We start from the raw sequence: 23,621 nt of genomic DNA, 5'->3' as shown, positions 1-23,621 counted from the left end.
TGAAAAGATTAGGGTATTAGAATTAGACTTTGTGCACTTAGATTAATGAACTCTAAGAATTATGTCAGGAATTGGGAATCAGTTGCATTAAAGACTTGTTCCAAATTTGCATAAAAATTAATCTGCAGCCAGATGAGACAACTAGACTATTAGAAATGTTGCAGCTAATTGGGAAGACTAGAGTATTAGTATTAGAAGTGTTTTGCAGCCAGATGAAAAGATGAGAATATTAGAATTGTTTTGCAGTCAGATGAGAAGACGAGAATATTAGAATTGTTTTGCAGTCAGATGAGAAGACGAGAATATTAGAATTGTTTTGCAGACAGATTTCTTTTCATGAACTGGTTGTTCAAAAAGAGCATGGTCTATTCATCATTATTTATTTTCCTTAGTTCTTTAGTCATATAACTTGTAATATCAGTATATGATTGTTTTACATACAAATACATATTTTGAACTAGATTTGTAAAACAATATTCACACACATTTTAAAACAGGGTAAGTCTCCCCAATATAATAACAAATTATGATGTAGCTTTTAATGATTTAAAATAATTCTTACAGCCAGATGAGTAGACTAGGGTACATTTTTTTGCAGCCATATCAGGTGAGTAGGGTTTTAGAAATATTTTGCAGCCATATGAGACAATGAATTAGAATTTCAACATTTAGAAATAAAGAAGCTGGTGAAGGGATTTCATGACTTGTGTACCAAGCCTTGTACTGTTTGCTGAGCAGCTAACAATTACAAATTAACTTTACGTACTTTTTGCTTAGCAAAAGAATCCACAATGTCATCAAAGTCAAGTTGTCTGACTAAAGCGGATTCCACAGCTAGCAAAGAAAGGGCTGATAACCTTTCTTGGCCCATGGTAGTTCTTCTTTCATTTTTTATCCTTTTCAAACAGGAAAATGATCTTTCTCCACTGGCATTGGTTACAGACATGCATAAAAACATACGTAGCAAGGTTTCAGTATTTGGAAATGTTTTTTGCAAGTCCCTGGCAATTATATATTGCCTCATTGCCATTGGGCACACCATGGATTCCTGGGGTATCAATGCAGAAAATTGTAAAAATTCTTCTGTAAAACAGTCTTCGAGATCCTCTGGGTAGTTTTTTTTGCAATTTGTCTGCAGAGCTGCGTAAATCTGATATTGGCAAGTTTGTATTAAAAATATCAAAACGGTTATTCAAGCATTCATAGCACTGATTCCTTCTTTTAAGCTCTGCAATAAGAGAATCTGTTAATACATAGAATGTTTCAGTGATAAATTTGTTTCTTGCTGACATATGTTGGTTAACATCATCAAATGGTGATTCATCAGCAAATGTTTTGCGTTTTTTAAGCCGTTTTCCTTCTCCTGCATATGTATGGTCTCTAGTTAGCTTTTTAGCTTCTAGTTCATATGTGTCAAATGAATCCCTAATTATTTGCACATATGCAATCAATGAGTTATAAAGTATGACTACTTCTGAAAGACAGATTTTGGTGTTTTGTAAAGTTTTACTAGTCGCATTTAGCCTTTCTAAGATGTTTCCCCACACCACAAGAAGAATGGCGGTTTCAAAGTGGTTGAGTTTTCCCAATAAGGACTTTGCCTCATGTTGGACTCTTACTTGGTGATCAGACGACTCTAATTCTCTGAGAGCATTTTTCACATACTGAAAACCGATTCTCAGTGCTTTAGTAGCATCAGAACGAGCAGCCCATCTTGTGCCAGACAGACCTTTTACAGAAAGATTTCCAGGAGCTTTGCAAAGCTCATTTTTAAGAATGTTCCATCGATGAGTGGATGAAGAAAAAAAAACATAGATGCACTCCAATAGATTAAAAAATGTAGCTGCTTTAAGACAGGATTCTGCAGCACATGTTCCAACCAAATTCAGTGAATGTGCAGAACAAGGCACATAATATGCCAACTGATTGATTGCACGAATTCTAGCTTGCAATCCATTGTATCTGCCAGACATATTGCTAGCGTTATCGTAGCTTTGGCCTCTGCAATCCTGAATATTAATTTTCAATACAGCCAGGAATGACAACACAGTATTTTCAAGATGTTCTCCTGTATGAGAATAGATTGGAACAAACCCCAGTAACCGTTCCACAGGCCCATCTTTGTTAACATAACGTAGTACAATTGCTAGCTGATCAACATGACTGAGATCTGGTGTGGAATCTACAATTAAAGAAAAATATTTGGCAGTGTATAGCTCTTGCACTATTACTTGAGCAACTTTATTTCCCATTAACTCGATGAACTCCTCTACTATGGTAGATGACATGTAGTTGCTTACCCCTCTGCCTGACCCACCATACTTCTTTATATGCTGCTCAAGAAATGGGTCATATTTAGCAATAAGCTCTAGTATTCCCAGAAATGCCCCATTCTGTGGGGATCCAAATAGCTCATCAGTTCCCCTGAATGGTAAGCCACGTTCACCAAGGAACTTTACAACATCGACAACCCTTCTTAAAACTTCCCGCCAGTACTTCTGTTCATGAACTTCTTGTTCAATAAGAGCGCGGTCTATTCGGCATTCAGGGTTTGCCCTGTCTGTGAATATGAAAACACACTTGCGATGATCAGGTGAATTCTCATGCTCCCTTAATCTTGCAGCAGCATTTTTCCAGTCATTAAAGCCCGATGTTGCAAGGGCATGAGACAAACTACTATAAAGTTTACACGGCACACAGAATATAGTTCCTGTTGAGGGTGAGTAGATCATCCAATCACGAGTAATACATTCAGCATTATTTCTTTTCCGTATGAATAGTTCTTTAGTCAGATACCTTGTAATATCAGTATATGTTCTTTTAGATGCAGAGTAGTCCACATACTTATTTTGAATTTGATTCTTAGAAAAATATTCACGCAAATCTTCAGAAATGTTACTTCCCCACTCAGCAGGATCATTAGAGTAACTCTTAATGATATTTTTGATAGCATTTGAAGTTGTTGTAATTTCTGGTATAGCAGATATGGACTGCTGGGATTGGGAAACTGGGGCATAATCTCCAGTTTCTTCATAGTCCATGGTCAATGGGCTTTGCACCATAGTAGCTACTTCTGTATCTCTAGTGCTTTTGGTGATTATAGTACAACAGCATGACTGGATGACTGGATGACGACTTCATCATCATCATTAGGATGTAATGCACGGCTTACTATAGTTTGATCAGTGTCAGCAACTTGACTTATGGAGCAACTTGTTCCTTGTTCATCAGGCTGAGGTGTATTAGAATCTACACGGCTTTTGCTGGATTTATGATGAGCAGAAGGAATTACTCCTTGCTCCAAATTGGAGATAGAGACAGCATATGTATTTGTAGCATTAGGATGCGCTGCAGTACTATCTATACTTGTGGTGAAACTTGTTCCTTGTTCATCACCATCAGGCTGAACAAGCTGATGCTTTGGTACTAAAAAAGATTGCATATACGTCTTTTGTTTTACTGTCTCTTTTTGCTCTTTATTTTTCTTTCTCCTTTTAGCAGCCCCTGAGGCATGCCTATACAGATTCTTCGACATACCTTCTATTGTCTTTTTACAACCCTGTTTATAACTGGAAACCCTAGACAACCCTTAGAATTCTTCTGCAGCCAGATGAGATGAGTATTAGAACTATTTTGCAGCCACCAACCAGATTAGACTAGAATATTAGAACTGTTTTGCAACCAGACGAGAAGACTAGAACTGTTTTTCAGCCAGACGAGGCTAGAATATTAAAACTGTTTTGCAACCAGACGAGAAGACTAGGTTATTAGAACTGTTTTGCAGCAACCAGCCAGATTAGGCTAGAATATTAGAACTGTTTTGCAGCCAGATGAGACTAGAATATTAGAACTGTTTTGCAACCAGACAAGAAAACTAGGGTATTAGAACTGTTTTGCAGCCACCAGCCAGATTAGGCTAGAACTAGAATATTAGAACTGTTTTGTAGCCAGATGAGACTAGAATATTAGAACTGTTTTGCAACCAGACAAGGAAACTAGGGTATTAGAACTGTTTTGCAGCCACCAGCCAGATTAGGCTAGAATATTAGAACTGTTTTGCAACCAGACTATGGTATTAGAACTGTTTTGCAGCCAGATGAGACTAGAATATTAGAACTGTTTTGCAACCAGACAAGAAAACTAGGGTATTAGAACTGTTTTGCAGCCACCAGCCAGATTAGGCTAGAACTAGAATATTAGAACTGTTTTGTAGCCAGATGAGACTAGAATATTAGAACTGTTTTGCAACCAGACAAGGAAACTAGGGTATTAGAACTGTTTTGCAGCCACCAGCCAGATTAGGCTAGAATATTAGAACTGTTTTGCAACCAGACTATGGTATTAGAACTGTTTTGCAGCCAGATGAGACTAGAATATTCTACCCGTTTTGCAACCAAATGAGAAGACTAGAATATTATAACTGTCTTGGAGCTAGATGAGGAGACTAGATGATTTTATACCAGAATAGAATTATTAATTTGCACTCAGCTCAGTTGTAGCTTTGGTTGGTCTTGCAACCTGCATGGCTGCCGGGTCCCCTCCCTCACTCCTTTCAGAGCCAGTCAGACAGTCCCACTTTCAGAGACCCTTCTCAAATTATTTTACACACCGATATTTTGTATTTTTGTTTTTTAAAAAAAAATTTCGTTTTTTTCTGTAGTTTTTAGTTTTTTTCTAGGTTTTTTTTCTCAGTTCTGATTGCCCCCTCACTCACTGCAGAATCAGTTGAACAGTTCCACCACTGCCCCACAGACCCTTTTGAATTATTTTTACCCCCAGATCACACTGTTACTTCCAAATGGCTGCAGCACAGCCTGCCCCTCCTCCACCCCACAAGCCAGTCACAGCCCCACTCCCACAGACTCTTTACAAATTATTTTGCCCCCCAATTTTTTTTTGTATTTTTGTTTTGTAGTTTTTTTGGTGTTTTTTTGTAGTTTTTATTTTTTTTTAGTTTTTTTCTAGTTTTTTTTTCTCAGTTCTGTCTGCCCCCTCACTCACTGCAGAATCAGTTGAACAGTTCCACTGCCCCACAGACACTTTTGAAATATTTTGACCCCCAGATCACAGTCACACTGTTAGTTTCAAATTGCTGCAGCACAGCCTGCCCCCTCCTCCCCCTCACAAGCCAGTCACAGCCCCTTTACAAATTATTTTGCCCCCAAATTTTTTTTTGTATTTTTGTTTTGTAGTTTTTTTTGGTGTTTTTTTGTAGTTTTTATTTTTTTTTGTTTTTTTCTAGGTTTTTTTTCTCAGTTCTGTCTCTGCCCCCTCACTCACTGCAGAATCAGTTGAACAGTTCCACTTTCAATTTCCCCCCTAGCGCCAGAAGCCAGATGCCCAGCCCAAGATCACGTTCAAATGGCTAGAAATTAGAAAACAGCCTGCCAGCCTGGCCTAGTAACTGCCCCCTTCCTCTTCCCTCCCTCCCTCACAAGCCAAGCCAGCAGACAGTCGGACAGTCCCAGACCAGTAGTCTTCAAAAATATATTAGGCAAGCCGCAATTTAAAAAAAACAATTCGGGCTGCAGGCAGCCAGCAGGCACTGTTTGCTGCACAGGCAGACGGACCAGCAGATAAACAATTAGTTAGGCCGCAACCTGCAAGGATTTGTGGCAAATCAGTCACACAGTGTGTAAGAGAGCTCCTCCAGTCTAAACTTTTAGGCGCCAACTGAACGCTCACTGCGCACAACCGAGCTTTTATAATGTGCGCCATGATGTCAGCGCGCAGGCGCGCCGTGACGTCAGCGCGCAGGCGCGCCGTGACTTCAGCGCGCAGGCGCGCCGTGACGTCTGGGCGCAGGCGCGCCGTGACGGCAGCGCGCACGCCGAGATCAGCGGCGACAGACTGACAGGTGACTGACAACAGCACAACTGTGGGGGGCCCGGACCCGGAAGTTTTTAGAGGTATTTTTTTCCCGGCCCGGGCCCCCTAGAGCTAGGCGGGCCCTAGGCAGCCGCCTAGGGCGCCTAGTGGGTAATCCGGCCCTGAAGCTGAGCATACCTTTAATTTGACTTTTTTTCTCTCTAAGAAGTAGTAAGTAAAAAGCGGTCGCCGGCTCATACGCCAAGCTGAGCATATTGCTTAATATGACTTTTCTCTCTCTAAGAAGTAGTAGGTAAAAAGCTCTAACCCGCTTAGACTACAAGCTGAGCATACCTTGTAATTTGCCTTTTCTCTCTCTAAGGAGTAGAAGATAAAAAGTGTTTGTTGGCTCAGACGCCAAGCTGCGCATACCTTTTAATGTGACTTTTCTCTCTGTAAGAAGTAGTAGGTAAAAATCACTAGCCGGCTCAGACACCAGCCTAAGCATACCTTTAACTTGACTTTTCTCTCTCTTAAAAAGTAGTAGGTAAAAAGCTGTAGTCGGCTCAGACGCCAAACTGAGCTTACCTTTAACTTGACTGGATAGCGTTATTAGGTAAAAACGCTATCCAGCTCAGACGCAAAAACCGGCAAACTGCTCCAACTGTGCATGCGCAGAAACACCGGTCTTGCCGGTTTGCGCAACTATGCATGTGTGGAATTAGACGGAAATTGCCGATCTCGCAGTCAGCTTACCGAGGACGCAGAAGATGGACGCGTGGAACTTCACTGGTAGAATCTGCGGCGAGGGGTAAGTATGGAGTATGGGGCATCTCCCCAGGGGCCTTGTTAGCCTGGGGGGAGGAGGGAGGGGGTCTACCTTGGGTAGGGGGGTACGAGTTTTTTCAGAACATGTTGAATTCTCCTTTAACCAAAGTGGTCCTTCATGGTAGATTTTTTAGAGGGTGGGTTTGATGGGCCTCTTTGGTCTAGCATGTGGCCCCAAGCAAAGGGAAAGTTTATCGGTTCCTTTGGGGTCCTCTGCAATTGAATTGTTCTAATAAACATGCATATTATTATTTTTCTAATGATATTTTTGTTAATTTGAAATATATAAGGTTTTTAAATCTAGAGTTACGTTGTTATAATTGGGGATGGATTCTTGATAAGGTTTTCAATATACATCTTATTGTGTTATAGTTAGCAATTTGTGTTATTAGATGTGTGTTGTATTCTCTATATGGTTATGCTGTTTTTGAAAATTGTTTGTTATATGTTTTTTAATGAATGTGATTCATGTATTGGGTAATTGATTCACATTTGAATTGCTGAGTCACCAAGAGGTTGAGTCCCTTTATGGGCAATAACTAGTTCAACCAAAGTGGTCCTTCATGGAAGGTTTGGCACAGGGTGAGTTTGATGGACATCTTTAGTTCAGCATGTGTACGTCAGCAACAGGGAAAGGGTAGGGCTTTCCTTGGGTTTCCTAGATAAATGTATATCGTTTTATTTTTTTAATATAGCTGTATATTTCTGTTTTTGTAAACAAAAATGGTTTTTCATTTGATATATCAATTGAAAATTCTTTTGTTTTCTTTCTTTTGTTTGTAGTTCAGATAAGGTGTTCTAATATATAGATGGTTATACTTTCATAGATAAGGTTTAGTTTTAAGACAATTAAATTGCTGGTTCCCCAAGGGGGTGGGTCCCTTTGCTGTGGATGATATGCTCATAGAGGTCCTTCATTGTAGGAAAGGTAGAGAGCAAATATGATGGACCTCTTTATTTAAGCATGTGACCCCCAATAACATGGAAAGGGTAGGGTTTTCCTTTGGGTCCTTAGCAATTTAATTGTTCCTAGATATATGTTTACAGAATTTTTTTTTTATTCATCTGCATATTTTCATTTTAGTAAATACAAATGTTTTTTTTTAATTTGGTATATGAGTTGAAAGTTCTTTTGTTTTGTTTTAGTTTGTAGTGCAGATAAGGTGTTCAGATTTGTACAAAGTTATACTTTCATAGATAATTAAATTTTCCATTGTTGATTAGGTCATAGATTTATATAGACAATTGAACTGCTGGGTCCCCAAGGGGGTGGGTCCCTTTTCTGGGGATGACATGCTCATAGAGGTCCTTCATGACAATTTAGGTAGAGGCTGGGTATGATGGACCTCTTTAGTTAAGCATGTGACCCCCAACAAGAGGAAAAGGGTAGCGTTTTCCTTGGGTCCTTAGCAATTTAATTGTTCCTAAGTATATTTTGTTTCATAAATGAAAGTCATTGCTATTGTCATTCGGATATATAGTTTGTGACAATGCCCCAGATTGATTTGTTTTTTTACTTATGTATAATTCTCATGTCACTGCTAAGACTATTTCCCAATTTGTTTTGAAATTAGTTTTAAGAAAAATGCAGTTATTCTGTAATTTAATGTAAATTGTCATATTCAATGCAATATTCAATGATTTTTTAATAATGTCTATTTTTTAACTTGTTTAACATTTTAACAGTGATTGTAAACAGATATGCATTACCCCTTGAAATAAAATTCTGTACATTTTCAATCCATTTTGCAGTGTTTTTTTTACTCTTCTCTGTATTTCTGTGATATCTGATTATCCAGGCTTTTAGCAACTGCACTGATTCCTGCACCTCCATGTTAAGTACCACCAGAGGAATCCAACTGAGTGTCTCTTTCTTCAGGGCAAAAGATGCTCTTTAGCATTTTCCTGTTGATGGGAAGAGGGAAAACATGGCTATGTACCTTTTTTGCACCCTTCCACAGGGAGAACTTCTAGTTCTCTTACTGCCTTGACCTAAGGGATTTCCAGTTCTATTTCAGTTTTCCAGGTTCTTAATTCATAGTGCACCTCACTGAATGAACATCCTTGATCATGCATAGAGCATATTTAGTGATTAATGCAGCTCAAAAAAGAGTAAATTGTTACTTTCCATGTTTTTTTTTGTAATAATTCTACTCCCCTCTAACATTTGCACATTATTTATCTGTAAAAGATCTTTAAAGGCCACTTTATCTGTGTCTCTGGATTGAATGATGACTTCTAATAACTTTAATAACTTGCAGCAGCTGACCTTATGCTTAAATTATCCTTAAGGCCTTTTCCTTAGGCCTTAAAATACATTCTATTCATCTTTGCAGTGGAGTCTGGTATTTTTCCTTTTTAGCTTTGGATAAGTCAGTCTGTGCTTTATTGGCTTTTAAAGGAACAGTTCAGTATAAAAATAAAAACTGGATACATAGGCTGTGCAAAATAAAAAATGTTTCTAATATAGTTAGTTAGCCAAAAATATAATCTATAAATGCTGGAGGTACCAGATATCCAACATAATAGCCAGAACACTACTTCCTGCTTTGTAGCTCTCTTGCTTTTCATTGTTTGGTTACCGGACCATTACCAATCAGTGACTTTAGGGGGGCCACATGGGTCATAACTGTTGCTTTTGAATCTGAGCTGAATGCTAAGGATCAATTGCAAACTCACTGAACAGTTATGTCCCATGTGCCCCCCTTAAATTCTCTGTCTAACTCAGAGCTGCAAAGCAGGAATTAGTGTTCTGTTATGTTAGACATCCAACCATTCCAGCTTTATACATTAAATTTTTAGATAATTAACTATATTAGAAACATTTTAGTTTTTCATAGCCTATTTATCCAGTTTTTATTTTTAAATTGAACTGTCCCTTTAATATAAAATCACTCTACCCTACTCTCCAAAACTATGTGATCACTAAGAGGTAATAACAAATTCAATTTAGTAAACGGCCACTTCAGCGGAGCAGTGGGGAGATCACTACTGCACTCTCCTAACAGTGTATTCCCATGCATGGCTAAAATACAGGCGTTAGTAACAATTATTTTCGCTATGCCATTTACTTATATTTTTATTGTTACAGAGTCGACAATTATGGTTTGGCATTCATACTTAAGAAAGGAAAAAGATACAGAATGTCCACAGTATGAATTATAATTAGCATCACATGTTAACATTAGCCATAACATTAAGCAAAATTGTATAGCCTGTTAAAAAATATCAAAAAATGCAGCCTATGAGACTCTATTTTTCAACTAAGGAGGGGGGTATGGGGGAGGGATAGGAGGGGGTAGGAGGGGAAAGGGGAGGGGGGAATGTTAGGGAAACGGACAAGAGAGATAGGAAGTAAAAATTGCACCTAATATCATTTCAAACTTGGCTGTGATATATAAGTCTGTAGTCTTATATGTAGTGTTAGGGGTTGTCTCGTATCATATAACATCTGGGCAAGGTTCATGTAGGTTGTATATTTGTAAATCCTTGAAATTCCCAAATTGTCAATGTTTTCAAATGTTGCTGCATTTGATTCCTTATCCAAGCTATTCTGTATTCAAACTTCCCTATTATAATTAGTTCACAGATCACCTCCAACTTATCTATGTGTTCCCCCAAATCTGTAACATCTCTCTGGATCAGTGCAATGGAGATTGCATTTGAGACCATATGTGATATGTCTGCTGTAATGCGCTCTTGTAATAATCTGAGCTGTTGGGAGAGTACCTGTGCGGTTGGACCCTCGCATCCAAGTCTGGTGATGGAGGCGCTCGTTGAGGAGAATCGGTTACAGAGCTTCCGCTGTTTTCTATAGATGAGCAGGTGAGTGATGAGGGATATCAGAATCTGGTATCTTGTCAGTTGTTTCGGCGCCATCATTGTATTTTGCTCTTTGTTCTTCTTCTTACCCATGTCCAGTGCTGCTAGTGTTCCCCTTGTATTTAATGACCATTTAATCAGATTGAAAAAGCGTTTCTCTGATTGCTTATTTACAAAATATTTAGCTGTATAGGAACGGAGCTCTTAGGAAGTACGTGTGGTCTCTCTCATGGTCGGCCATGCCCCCCATGCCATTTACTTTTATATATGTTTGGGGCCATATTTATATAATTCACTGTGTATGGGGGATTGATTTCAAAGTCAGTTTTGTAGCTTGAATACCAAGTCACACCCTGATCCAACTTCTATATATCAAAGGGTTACCTGGGAATTACTGTATGTGAGAAAACCCGCTTGACAGGATGTGGACAAGTTGTGGAATTTTACCTCCTCCATCTCATCAGTTGGGAGGTGAGCTGTGGGGCAGTGGCTGAGGACTGGCATAAAAAGAACCCTGGGGTTAGCCAGGGGGGAGCCTGGGAAGAGAGAATGAAGACAGAAGCAGCCTGGGATAGATGAGAAGCAGCCTGGGAACAGGAGCCATCAGATGGACAAAAGAAATGCAATAAGGGCCTGACAACAACAATGTAGACTATATCAAACATTTGTAAATGTTAATATTGTTTCAGTGTAATTGTTTTTGCATAACATTGATTTATTATACAATATAGTCACTTTAATATACACGTGTGCATTATTTGTCTGATAGCTCAAAAGAACCATAAACCCTTGTTAGAGGGGTTTGTCACAACACAGCAAGAACATTTATTGTAAGAAGTTCTTTTAAGCAGCCAAAGTTTCAGCCATCAAATATCCGGAGGGCCCAAACACTGGTAATTAAAATGCTCCAACAATATTTTTTTTATAAAGTCAAGCCCTGTGTTGTGCCAAACTTTATTTTCATCAACTTCCATACTTTTATTGAATTTTAAAGATCATATTTCACCTTCTCTTGTCTCTCTGGAGTAACTATGGGCACACCATTGTCGGGTCGTGACCTTACTGTGCTGGCCTCCAGCCCACACCTTTTATAGACTTGTGCCTGCCCCTTCTGTGACATCACATTGGGGTGGGTGGGTGCATGCTGGGTGTGGGTGGTTCAGCAGAGGCTAAGGGCCAGGGAAATTTTGTCGACCTACACAACATTATACATTTCTTATTCTTGTCCCTGCTGAGTAGAATCCCTAAATTCCATTTAAGGCAGCTATATAATTGATACAGTAGTTGCTAATATTACACAGATGCTGCTGAGAAATGTATCAACTAAATGTAGTAACAACTGTAACAGATTAGAGGCTGTCCCTGGATTACGGAGCTGCCAGAGAGAGAGAGGAACATTACAAGCCAGTGCCAATGCTCAAACAGAATACACAGGTTCAATAAATATCTGCTACTGAGAACTCAGAATGCCAAAATTCTTTATTCTTATAAAGCACTGCTTTTACACATTTGTCAAAATGACTATAGACTATAAAACTATAAGCACACGCAGTGCTGCTACCTGCTGCAGGGCTTTCCAGTTCAATCAAGGTTTTGGCCCAGTGCTTGCAGTTATTACACAACACTATGAGGGTATATTTATCAAAGAGTGAAGTTAGAGATTGCCACAGTCCATTAAAGTGAAATTCTGCCACTCTCCATTCATTTCTATGGAATTTTGAAAGGCATATTTATCAAAGGATAAATAAAAAAACTTTCACCCATTGATAAATACGCTTTTAAAATCCACGTAGAAATAGAGGACTGTGGGGATCTCTAACTTCACTCTTTGATGAATACACCCCTATATTTGGAATATGGATACTAAAGAGTTATTGCAGCCAATTTAATTAAAACTACCATATTTTACATACTGAACTTATTGCCCCAGCCTTAAGTTTCAGCTTTTCAATAGCAGCAATGATCCAGGACTTCAAACTTGTCACAGGGGGCCACCATCTTGGAAAGTGTCTGCGACACTCACATGCTCAGTGGGCTCTGAGCAGCTGTTGAGAAGCTAAGCTTAGTAGGGGTCATCACTAATTATCAAGCGGAAAATGAGGTTGATCTGTAATATAAGCTGATGCTACAGGGCTGGTTATTAAATTTGGATGCTAGTTGCACTGGTTTCTGTGCTGCCATGTAGTAATTATCTGTATTACCTATTAAACAGCCTTATACTGGGACATTTATATTCTATGTGCACTGTATATTGTAAGTGACAGCAGCACAGAGCATGGGCAGTGAATCAGTAGAAAAGAAGATGGGGAGCTACTGCCACATCTTTGGAGACACAGACCTTTACTACTAAATGGCTGGGGTTGACACATACAGTACAACATTTCTACCCTACTTTAGTTAAGCTTTAGTTCCCATTTAAAGCTGTGGGTTCATGTGTGAGTACCTAATAATTTCAGGAAACAGCTCCTGGAGAACTTTGCACATCTCAACCCTTTTTTACAAAACTGATCATGTGTTGCATAATATAGGCGTATATAGACTACGGCCCTTCAGCTGCTGCTAAATGTATACCTTTGATAAAGAGGTGGGTGGTCAGATAAATATCTAGTATAGGTCAATCTAAAAACAACTGGACTTGCTGAGTAATCAATGAAGACGTTTCACTACTCATCCGAGCAGCTTCTTCAGTTCAACTGACTGGTGTGTGAAATTCTCGGCATATAAACTCTTCCACTAATCCATTTACAATGGCACATTGTAACTCTTCAAAGAGGTGACATCTGAAGAAACTCACAGAGGTGTTGATCCTGTGTAGTTGTGATAGGATTATCCAATGTGTCATGCAACTCCTAGATACAGGTGTTACTTGTGAGAGTTGCATGAATGGATGTGTGAAGTGTTCTGAATCCGCCGGGGTACAGATGTTAGAACAGTATTGTATGTAGCAGACAGGTGGTGTCGAAGGCCCCCACGTCTGTTCAGAGATGGTCTCTCCACCTTGACATGAATCACCTCTTTCACGCCTCGTTCAGACCAGCGGTCTTCTTTATCCAAGATTTGGACCTTGCTGTCTTCAAAGGAGTGTCCCTTGTCTTTTAAGTGTAGAAAGACAGCTGAGTTTTGCCCTGTAGAGTTCTCCCTCCTGTGCTGAGCCATTCGCTTGGAGAGCAGTTGTTTTGTCTCCCCAATGTATAGATCTGTGCACTCCTCGCTACACTGGACTCCGTATACCACATTGCTTTGTTTTTCTTTTGGTGTTGGATCCTTTGGGTGTACCAGTTTTTGTCTCAGTGTGTTGCTAGGTTTGAAAAACACAGGGACATGGTGTTTGTTGAAAATCCTCCTGAGTTTCTCTGACACTCCAGCTACATATGGTGCTGTTCTAACATCTGTACCCCGGCGGATTCAGAACACTTCACACATCCATTCATGCAACTCTCACAAGTAACACCTGTATCTAGGAGTTGCATGACACATTGGATAATCCTATCACAACTACACAGAATCAACACCTCTGTGAGTTTCTTCAGATGTCAGCTCTTTGAAGAGTTACAATGTGCCATTGTAAATGGATTAGTGGAAGAGTTTATATGCCGAGAATTTCCCACACCAGTCAGTTGAACTGAAGAAGCTGCTCGGATGAGTAGTGAAACGTCTTCATTGATTACTCAGCAAGTCCAGTTGTTTTTAGATTGACCTATACTAGATATACTATGACCTGGATGAATGAAAATCTTCATAGTCGTGGTCAGATAAACAAACTATATCCATAATAATAATCAAATAGGGTGGCAAAAATATAATTCTGGTGCAAAACATGGCTCAGCTTCCAAAATCATTTTGAAAATGCTTTACCAAGAAATATATATACATTAAGTAATTTAGAAATGTTAAATTAAATTGCTCTGAGTATTAAATATGAAATGGACAATCATACCCAGACTGTACTGTTTAAAACCTATACTTGCTCACCCCTCTCAACCCAACCTTGTAGTTACGCAGGGGTTGGATATTCCAACAAGACAATGACCCTAACAGTCCCCCAACTTGAATATCATCGCAGATGATTTGAAGCAGGCTGTCAGTCAAATTGAACTGAACTGGAGGGATTATGTATGGACGAATGGGCAAAAATACCACCATCCAGAACCCAGACACTCATCAAAGACTATAGGAGGTGTTTAGAAGCTGTTACATTTGCAAAAGGAGGCTCAACTAAGTATTGATGTAATATACAGACACATATACAGACACACACACATATGCAAACATGCACACATACAGACACATGCACATGTACAGGCACACACACATACAGACACACATACACACACCTACAGACATATACAGACACACACACATAAACAGACACATTTACACTGGTAAAGAATAATGGATATATGTATGTCATTTTAATGCAAGGAAAGAAGAATACTTTGTAAAGAAGTTCTCTGTCCACTCCTAATGGATTACCAGCTATTGCACCACTGTCAATAAACACAAAGAAGTTGGGGTTGTACCATAAGATTTCTGTAAAACGTAGATTCTTCCCGTGCAGTTATACACTCCTTATCAGATCACCATTGAAAAAAAAATTATTTGCCATTGAATACATTTATACATTTTCTCTTTTTTTAGTAGTTTCTAGGATTATCTCCTGAGGGAAGTGAACCAGAATGTGATGAGAGAATCTAAAGGAGTTGTGTGAATTCTTGTTCAATTTCAGAGCAGCATTAAAAAATGTTTCAAGGGAAACTGGTTTTGATAAGGATGTCAGAACTTTTTTTTTTTTAAATTGACTAATGAAAAGTGGTGAAACGTTTTCATTTTTACTCTACTGGCCAGCAGATGAAAAATACTTATAAACCAAAAAGTCCCTAATGCCTTTGTGATGTTTATAAAATCTAAACAGATACAGCACAACCACAAAAATAGTAAATTCATACAGCCAAGGACTGTGTTCCCTCCAATACTAAAGCACATAAATCTGATCACTTAATCACTGATTACATGACTGAGATCAATTGGGCTTGATAAATCACAACTTTATGTTGTCATCATTTTATGTCAGTTCCCAGCAGCTCTCCTACAGTTTGTGTCAACCATATTCTTCCAAAGAAAAAAAGTAACTAGCCATGGTGAATTAGTGTATGGTGTCTAATACTGTGGAGAGTAAAATACAATACTCACACAAATTAATGAATAGAATACGGTTATGAAGCACCTGGGATAGGACCAAAACTGTGATGAATATAAAGTATTGATTTACCTGAGCCCACTAGTTAATTAAACCCCACCTAGTTGTGAAAGAACTTTATCAGCAGTAGTAGATGCTTCAGAGTATTTTGCATATTAACTTTCCATGTTGTAGTTCAGTTTTAAATACAGCCACCCATGCCATACAGCTTACAAAAGAGTCCATCCTCTCTGTTTCGGATATGTTATTGGGTTCCATGATAACACATTTCTGCAGCTCACCCTGCTCCACCCATGGTCTAATATTCCCCAATTCTCATGCATGTTATTAAGACGTCACTATAGTTGCTCAAACACTCGCCAGAAGTGCATGGAAATGATAATGTGAAGTACCCTGAACCAGCAAGGGGAACTGAGATGTTTGGCTGAACCTAAGGGCATGTGGAGTGGCTGCATACCTCCCAACTGTCCCGTTTTCAGCAGGACTGTCCCGCTTTGAACAGCTCAACCCGCAGTCCCCCATTTGTACTGAAAGGTCCCAACTTTCTCTGCACTGAAAAGCCAGAAAAAGAAACAAAGTTTCTAACTTAACTGGCTTTTGGCAGAGAGCCCAGAACAGCCACCAGGTGCAACTAAGATACTTTATAACAATAAGTAATTGTAACAATTTAGATAAGGAGATCCCTGGGGAAAAGTTAGACTAACAGCTGAAAGGGCAAGTCACCTTCATTAGCAAAACTGTAATAACTGAAAAAAACATAAATATGTTCAAGCTTTCATAACCTGCCAAATTTTATAAAATGACCATGGTAATTATGGGTGTGGTCACAAAAATGAACGTGGTCAAAAAATTATGTTTTTGTCCCTCTTTTTATTTCCAAAATGTTGGGGAGGTATGTGCTGCAATCGGGCTTATTAGCAGAACATGGGGAGGTAGTGATATTGGGCTAATGGAAGGGCAAATAGTACTGCTGACATAGTGGCCCTGCGTTTGGCGACCCCTTTTCTAGGTTATTCTGAATATTATGTATCAAGAAGTAATGGGCAGCTAAATTGTTGATTATACAAGTGGATGGGCCAGTCTGTTTGCTGCCACACTGATTGGATACACCCTTTAATGGCTGAATTACCACTCTCCATGTAATGTAATTTCTACACACCCCGGGTCCACATAGGGGCAGTTTCTCACAGGGCCGGAACTAGGGGTAGGCACAAGAGGCACGTGTCTAGGGCGCAAAGCTTGGGGGCGCCAGGCAATTACCTTATATGCAGTCTACCCCTAGTCCTGCAACTGTTACCACATTGAAACGTGTGTTAAATAAAAAACACAATTTTTGCAGCATATTTCTGCGTCTGATTGGAGCTCATTACCACATCACTTCATTGTATACATTGAAAAGTAGGTGCGCTATGTGAAGCCGAAGTGCTTTGCGCATGACTAAGCCTGCGCCCCGCTACGCACGTGCGTCCTCGGTTGCGCACCGTTACCCACGATTACGCACGCGAGTCCTCGGTTGTGCGCTATTGCGCACAGCTGCGTTGGGGACCTCAATTGCCAGATGGGTTGCCTGGGGCAACTGACAGACCTGGCCCGGCATTGGTTTCTCTAATCGTCCAGTCTATAATTCCTCTGGAGACAACATTCCATATTAGGCGAGCAAAACACTAGCATGCCACAATCCCACCAATGAGCGTGTCCCTGGGCGGAGCTTAACTTCTCTCCTGAAGCAGCCACTTCCTGATTGGCTGCGGCTTCCCCTCAAGCCTGAGCAATTGACAGCAGTCTAGCCGCTCCCCCCTCACTCCCGTCTCTGGTATTTGACTTATGAGCCATCAATTTGTTGCGTCCTTATCTGAGGCCGGCGACCTGTATTGATGTGCTGTCAGTGTCTGCAGCTCACGCCGCTGTTGCTGGGAAATGTCTGCGAATGATCTTTATCAGCTTTTCATTCAGCTGAACGGTACCATCGGGTAATGGCAAGGGGGGGGGGGCTATGACTAGAACTGCAAGGAAATTGTTTAACACATTTAAAGATTCACGTCAGTAATGTTTCTCATTACCATAAACCTATAACAAAAATATAAAGGTAAAACGAAGTACACGTGCAACAGGCTGTCAGGGAGTCAGGGAGTGCAGTCGGGAGTTGTGAAGTTCAGTGGTCAAATAATGTCATGGCATCAAAAGTTATTCCTAATATATGTGATTTATTGTAATTATTATTGGGGAGGCACCTGAGCCATGGCTTGGAAGGGGACTATACCTGCAATCTAACATCAGGTACCTTGGATTAAAAACATCCAAGCATTTAAACTGTAAGTGAGATAAAAGTTGCCATGATCACATGACCAGTGGTCACATGGTCCAACTGACATTTCTCTGAGCTCCAACTGACATTTCTCTGTCAGAACCAGGGATAAAATATATTGACTAAGAGACTTCCCGGGAACTTTCTGTTGAGATGCCAGGAGTCTGAGCCATGGCTTGGAAGGGGGTATACCTGCTGATTAACAGTGTGTACCTTGGATTAAAAATATCTGAGTATATAAACTGTAGAGAAAGAGACTTAGCCATGATCACATGCCCCATAGTCACATGACTCAACTGCCATTTTGTGTCAGTTGGTAAGCAGAATATCATGTGATGTGTGAAGCATTTGGACCTGAGGAAAGAGCACTTAAAAAACTGGAGAAAGGAGAGAAGATGTCAAAGATGGGGGAAACGCTCTGCAGAAAAGCGAGATTATCAAGAAATAATCAATACAGATGAGCAGGCAGGAGAGTGAAGTAAGTAAGATCCAATTTCAAAAAGCTGATTTTATGCATATGGTGGTTTCTTTAAAAACATTTTTCTTGTTAATTAGTTATATTTTGTTCTGCGATTTTGCAGCAGCTTTTGTTTTGACATATTTTAAGAACAGTTTTTTTTTCAGGACTAAATCTGCATTTGTCAGTAAATAGGAGATTTGGTTTGATTAACTAAATACATAAAGCACATCAGTCATAGAAATCCTTGTTACTGGAGAAGGGGCTAGTTACACATGGGCAATAAAAGCCATTTCATTTGTCAGGGAAGATTTCTCAGATGGGATAATCCAGCAAATAGGCACATTTTTAATTATGTATGCTGGTAAGTGCCAGTTATGGGATGTTGTGTGTAATATTATGGGATGTTGTGTGTAATATTATGGGATGTTGTGTGTAATATTATGGGATGTTGTGTGTAATATTATGGGAAGTTGTGTGTAATATTATGGGATGCTGTGTGTAATATTATGGGATGCTGTGTGTAATATTATGGGATGCTGCGTGCAATAGTGACCGTTTATAACTGCAATGCTAAATGCAAAGGGAAAGAGCAAGACTGACAAGCAGCATTTGTCAGAGAGGAGATTAACAGGCATTTGACTGAAGCAAGTGAGATCCAATTTTAAATAGCTGATTTATTCTGTTTATGTATAGAGTGAATTCATTACACCCTAGGGTGGAATTAATTTTACTGCTTTTTTCCCACAGTGATTTACAGATTTACATGGGCAGCGCAAAGCCATTTTATATTCCAGGGGAGCTGTGTTTTTTCTGCTTATTTATAAGGTGCAGTATTTACATTTTTCTTTTAGATGCATTTTATACTGTGATTTTATGACCACTTTTGGGGTTAGATTTTCCATTTGGTTGACTAAATTTACATTTGGGATAAACCATTTTTCATTTAAAAGGAGGGATGATTTGTTTAACTACAGCACTGAGATATTTGTTTTTAAAGGAACAGTTCAGTGTAAAACAAAAACTGGGTAAATAGGCGGTGCAAAATGAAAAATATTTCTAATGTAGTTAATTAGCCGAAAGTGTAATGTATAAAGGCTGGAGTGACAAAGGAGGGATAATTCTTTAACTACAGCACTGAGATATTTATTTTTAAAGGAACAGTTCAGTGTAAAAGCAAACACTGGTAGTAGTGTTCCAGCTATTATGTAAGACATCCAGTCACTCCAGCCTTTATACATTACATTTTGGCTAACTATATTAGAATTTTTATTTTTTATTTTACAGCCTATCTATTTAGCCAATTTTTATTTCCATACTGAACAATTCCTTTAATAGAGACATTATGTGCAGTGTCACATGGGCAATGCAAAGCCATTTTATTTGGCAAGGTAGACATGTGAAATTTGGAAACAGGCACATTTTCCATTTTGAATGTTGGTAAATGTCTCCGTGCTCTGTTAAAGATACAATTAAAAAAAAAAAGATTTTTCCTATTATGTATAGGGTGAATTATTTCACTTTTTCTTGTAAATGTATATTATTTTATGACCACTTTAACACCTTTGATCCCTGTGTTCTCCATTGTGTTGACTAAGATTACAATCTGGTTAAATAATTTCATAGGATGGCTAATTGTTAACCACATATATTCAGCAATCCAGACACTTGGGGACTGATTTACGATTACTCAAGCCTTTCAGCATTTTTAGGTGCCATACTTTTTCTGCCTGCTCAGTCTAAAAACATGTTTTGGGAAACATATTGGAAGTTCTGAAGAACACTTGAGGACCTTACATCCTCTCCAGTTATCAACGGTGAGCTGTGAGCGGCATAGAAATTGCCACATTTGAATGTTTCTTTATTACATTATATTATGATGGTTGTGACCTAAGAATAGTGGGCGTGCATGTTTAGTGCCGCATTTTTGTCATATTCTAGCCCCCCAACTAAAAACATCTTTTGTAAACATACAAAATAAGATATAAAATATCAACATTGAGCAAACTGGGCAACTAAACTCCATATTCATTTCAAAATTTGAGTTAACATTTAAAGTCCATACAAGGTGTTATATACAGAAACAATTCACAACGTACATTGTATTACAAAATACTAGCATATGTGGTTTATTAGTATGCACACCAAAACATTTCCATATATAATTTAATGGAAACATTAGTAAAATGTTCGCACAGCATCTTTATGAATATGTACTTCAACGAAGAACCCAACCCTAGCCCATCCTCAGCCCCCTCCACTGCACCCCCATGCTCCCTCCCCACAATAGCTATTCTGTTTTAAAGTGTCACTGTGTGGCGACTTGCAGTAAATCAGCAGACTTACTCAGTGGAGTTCAAAGACACCAATTTCCACTTTGTTTGGATGCTCTTCTGTAAGTTTGCTAGCACAGACCTTGCAGGATCATGCACAGTTAAATGTATGTCCTGAATCTGCTTTGACTGTGCATAGTCCTGCAAGATCTGTATTGGAAAACTGACTGAGGATGATCAGAAGACAGGGGAAGATGGCAGGTTGGAGCTTTTGAACAAAGTAAATGTTGTGAAGAAGAAAATTGCAAGGGAGCAGAGGGGGGGGGGGTTCAAGGCAAAAGGAGCCCCCCTATAAAATATATTTAATCTGACTGTCAATGATTATCTGGCGCCCAACTGCTGCATGAAGAGAGAATAAAGAGAAACAGATGCTGAGAGAGGAGTAGTGAAGATAAACTTGATTGTTTCAGAAACAGTACATAATATTTTGTTAATTGTATTTAAAAATACCAAACTGAGCATACCTTTTAATTTGACTTTTCTCTCTATAAGAAGTAGTAGGTAAAAATCGCTGGCCGGCTCAGACTACAAGCTGAGCATACCTTTAACTTGACTTTTAGGTAAAAAGCTCTAGCAGGCTCAGACTCCAAACGGAGCATACCTTTAACTTGACTTTTCTCTCTCTTAAAAAGTAGTAGGTAAAAAGCTTTAGTCGGCTCGGACGCCAAACTGAGCATACCTTTAACTTGACTTTTCTCTCTCTAAGAAGTAGTAGGTAAAAATCGCTAGCCGGCTCAGACGCCAAGCTGAGCATACCTTTAACTTGACTTTTCTCTCTGTAATAAGTAGTAGGTAAAAATCGCTAGCCGGCTCATACGCCAAACGGAGCATACCTTTAACTTGTCTTTTCTCTCTGTAATAAGTAGTAGGTAAAAATCGTTAGCCGGCTCAGACGCCAAACTGAGCATACCTTTAACTTGACTTTTCTCTCTCTTAAAAAGTAGTAGGTAAAAAGCTCTAGTCGGCTCAGACGCCAACCTAAGCATACCTTTAATTTGACTTTTCTCTCTGTAAGAAATAGTAGGTAAAAATCGCTAGCCGGCTCAGACGCGAACCTAAGCATACCTTTAACTTGACTTTTCTCTCTCTTAAGAAGTAGTAGGTAAAAAGCTCTAGCCGGCTCAGACTCCAAATGGAGCATACCTTTAACTTGACTTTTCTCTCTCTAAGAAGTAGTAGGTAAAAAGCTCTAGCCGACTCAGACCCCAAACTGAGCATACCTTTAATTTGACTTTTCTCTCTGTAAGAAGTAGTAGGTAAAAATCGCTAGCCGGCTCAGACGCCAACCTAAGCATACCTTTAACTTGACTTTTCTCTCTCTTAAAAAGTAGTAGGTAAAAAGCTCTAGTCGGCTCACACGCCAACCTAAGCATACCTTTTAATTTGACTTTTCTCTCTCTTAAGAAGTAGTAGGTAAAAAGCTCTAGTCGGATCAGACGCCAAGCTGCGCATAACTTTAATTTGACTTTTCTCTCTGTAATAAGTAGTAGGTAAAAATCGCTAGCCGGCTCAGACGCCAAACTGAGTATACCTTTAACTTGTCTTTTCTCTCTGTAATAAGTAGTAGGTAAAAATCGCTAGCCGGCTCATACGCCAATCTGAGCATACCTTTAACTTGTCTTTTCTCTCTGTAATAAGTAGTAGGTAAAAATCGCTAGCCGGCTCAGACGCCAAGCTGAGCATATCTTTAACTTGACTTTTCTCTCTCTTAAGAAGTAGTAGGTAAAAAGCTCTAGCCGGCTCAGACTCCAAATGGAGCATACCTTTAACTTGACTTTTCTCTCTCTAAGAAGTAGTAGGTAAAAAGCTCTAGCCGACTCAGACCCCAAACTGAGCATACCTTTAATTTGACTTTTCTCTCTGTAAGAAGTAGTAGGTAAAAATCGCTAGCCGGCTCAGACGCCAACCTAAGCATACCTTTAACTTGACTTTTCTCTCTCTTAAAAAGTAGTAGGTAAAAAGCTCTAGTCGGATCAGACGCCAAGCTGCGCATAACTTTAATTTGACTTTTCTCTCTGTAAAAAGTAGTAGGTAAAAATCGCTAGCCGGCTCAGACGCCAACCTAAGCATATCTTTAACTTGACTTTTCTCTCTCTTAAAAAGTAGTAGGTAAAAAGCTCTAGCCGGCTCAGACGCTAAACTGAGCATACCTTTAACTTGACTTTTCTCTCTCTAAGAAGTAGTAGGTAAAAATCGCTAGCCGGCTCAGGCGCCAAACTGAGCATACCTTTAACTTAACTTTTCTCTCTGTAATAAGTAGTAGGTAAAAATCTCTAGTCGGCTCAGACGCCAACCTAAGCATACCTTTTAATTTGACTTTTCTCTCTCTTAAGAAGTAGTAGGTAAAAAGCTCTAGCCGACTCAGACCCCAAACTGAGCATACCTTTAATTTGACTTTTCTCTCTGTAAAAAGTAGTAGGTAAAAATCGCTAGCCGGCTCAGACGCCAACCTAAGCATATCTTTAACTTGACTTTTCTCTCTCTTAAAAAGTAGTAGGTAAAAAGCTCTAGCCGGCTCAGACGCTAAACTGAGCATACCTTTAACTTGACTTTTCTCTCTCTAAGAAGTAGTAGGCAAAAAGCGCTAGCCGGCTGAGACGCCAAGCTGGGCATACCTTTAATTTGACTTTTCTCTCCGTAAGAAGTATTAGGTAAAAATCGCTTGCCGGCTCAGACGCCAACCTAAGCATACCTTTAACTTGTCTTTTCGCTCCGCAAGAAGTAGTAGGAGAAAATCGCTAGCCGGCTCAGACGCCAAGCTGAGCATACCTTTAACTTGACTTTTCTCTCTCTAAGAAGTAGTAGGTAAAAAGCTCTAGTCGGCTCAGACGCCAAGCTGCGCATAACTTTAATTTGACTTTTCTCTCTGTA

At 39.4% G+C, this 23,621-nt stretch overlaps 1 protein-coding gene across 1 annotated transcript; it reads right to left on the bottom strand.

Annotated features, from left to right (window-relative positions):
* Nucleotides 1-248: 248 nt before the first annotated feature.
* On the bottom strand, nt 249-3,102 carry LOC121400631 (zinc finger MYM-type protein 1-like). Its single transcript, XM_041584115.1, has one exon. The coding sequence runs from the start codon at nt 3,060-3,062 to the stop codon at nt 972-974; it is 2,091 nt and encodes a 696-aa protein (XP_041440049.1). The 5' UTR covers nt 3,063-3,102; the 3' UTR covers nt 249-971.
* Nucleotides 3,103-23,621: the final 20,519 nt, after the last annotated feature.

Source organism: Xenopus laevis, chromosome 2S (assembly GCF_017654675.1).
Source record: "Xenopus laevis strain J_2021 chromosome 2S, Xenopus_laevis_v10.1, whole genome shotgun sequence".
NCBI lineage: Eukaryota > Metazoa > Chordata > Amphibia > Anura > Pipidae > Xenopus > Xenopus laevis.
This window is presented reverse-complemented; position numbering and strand designations above follow the sequence as displayed.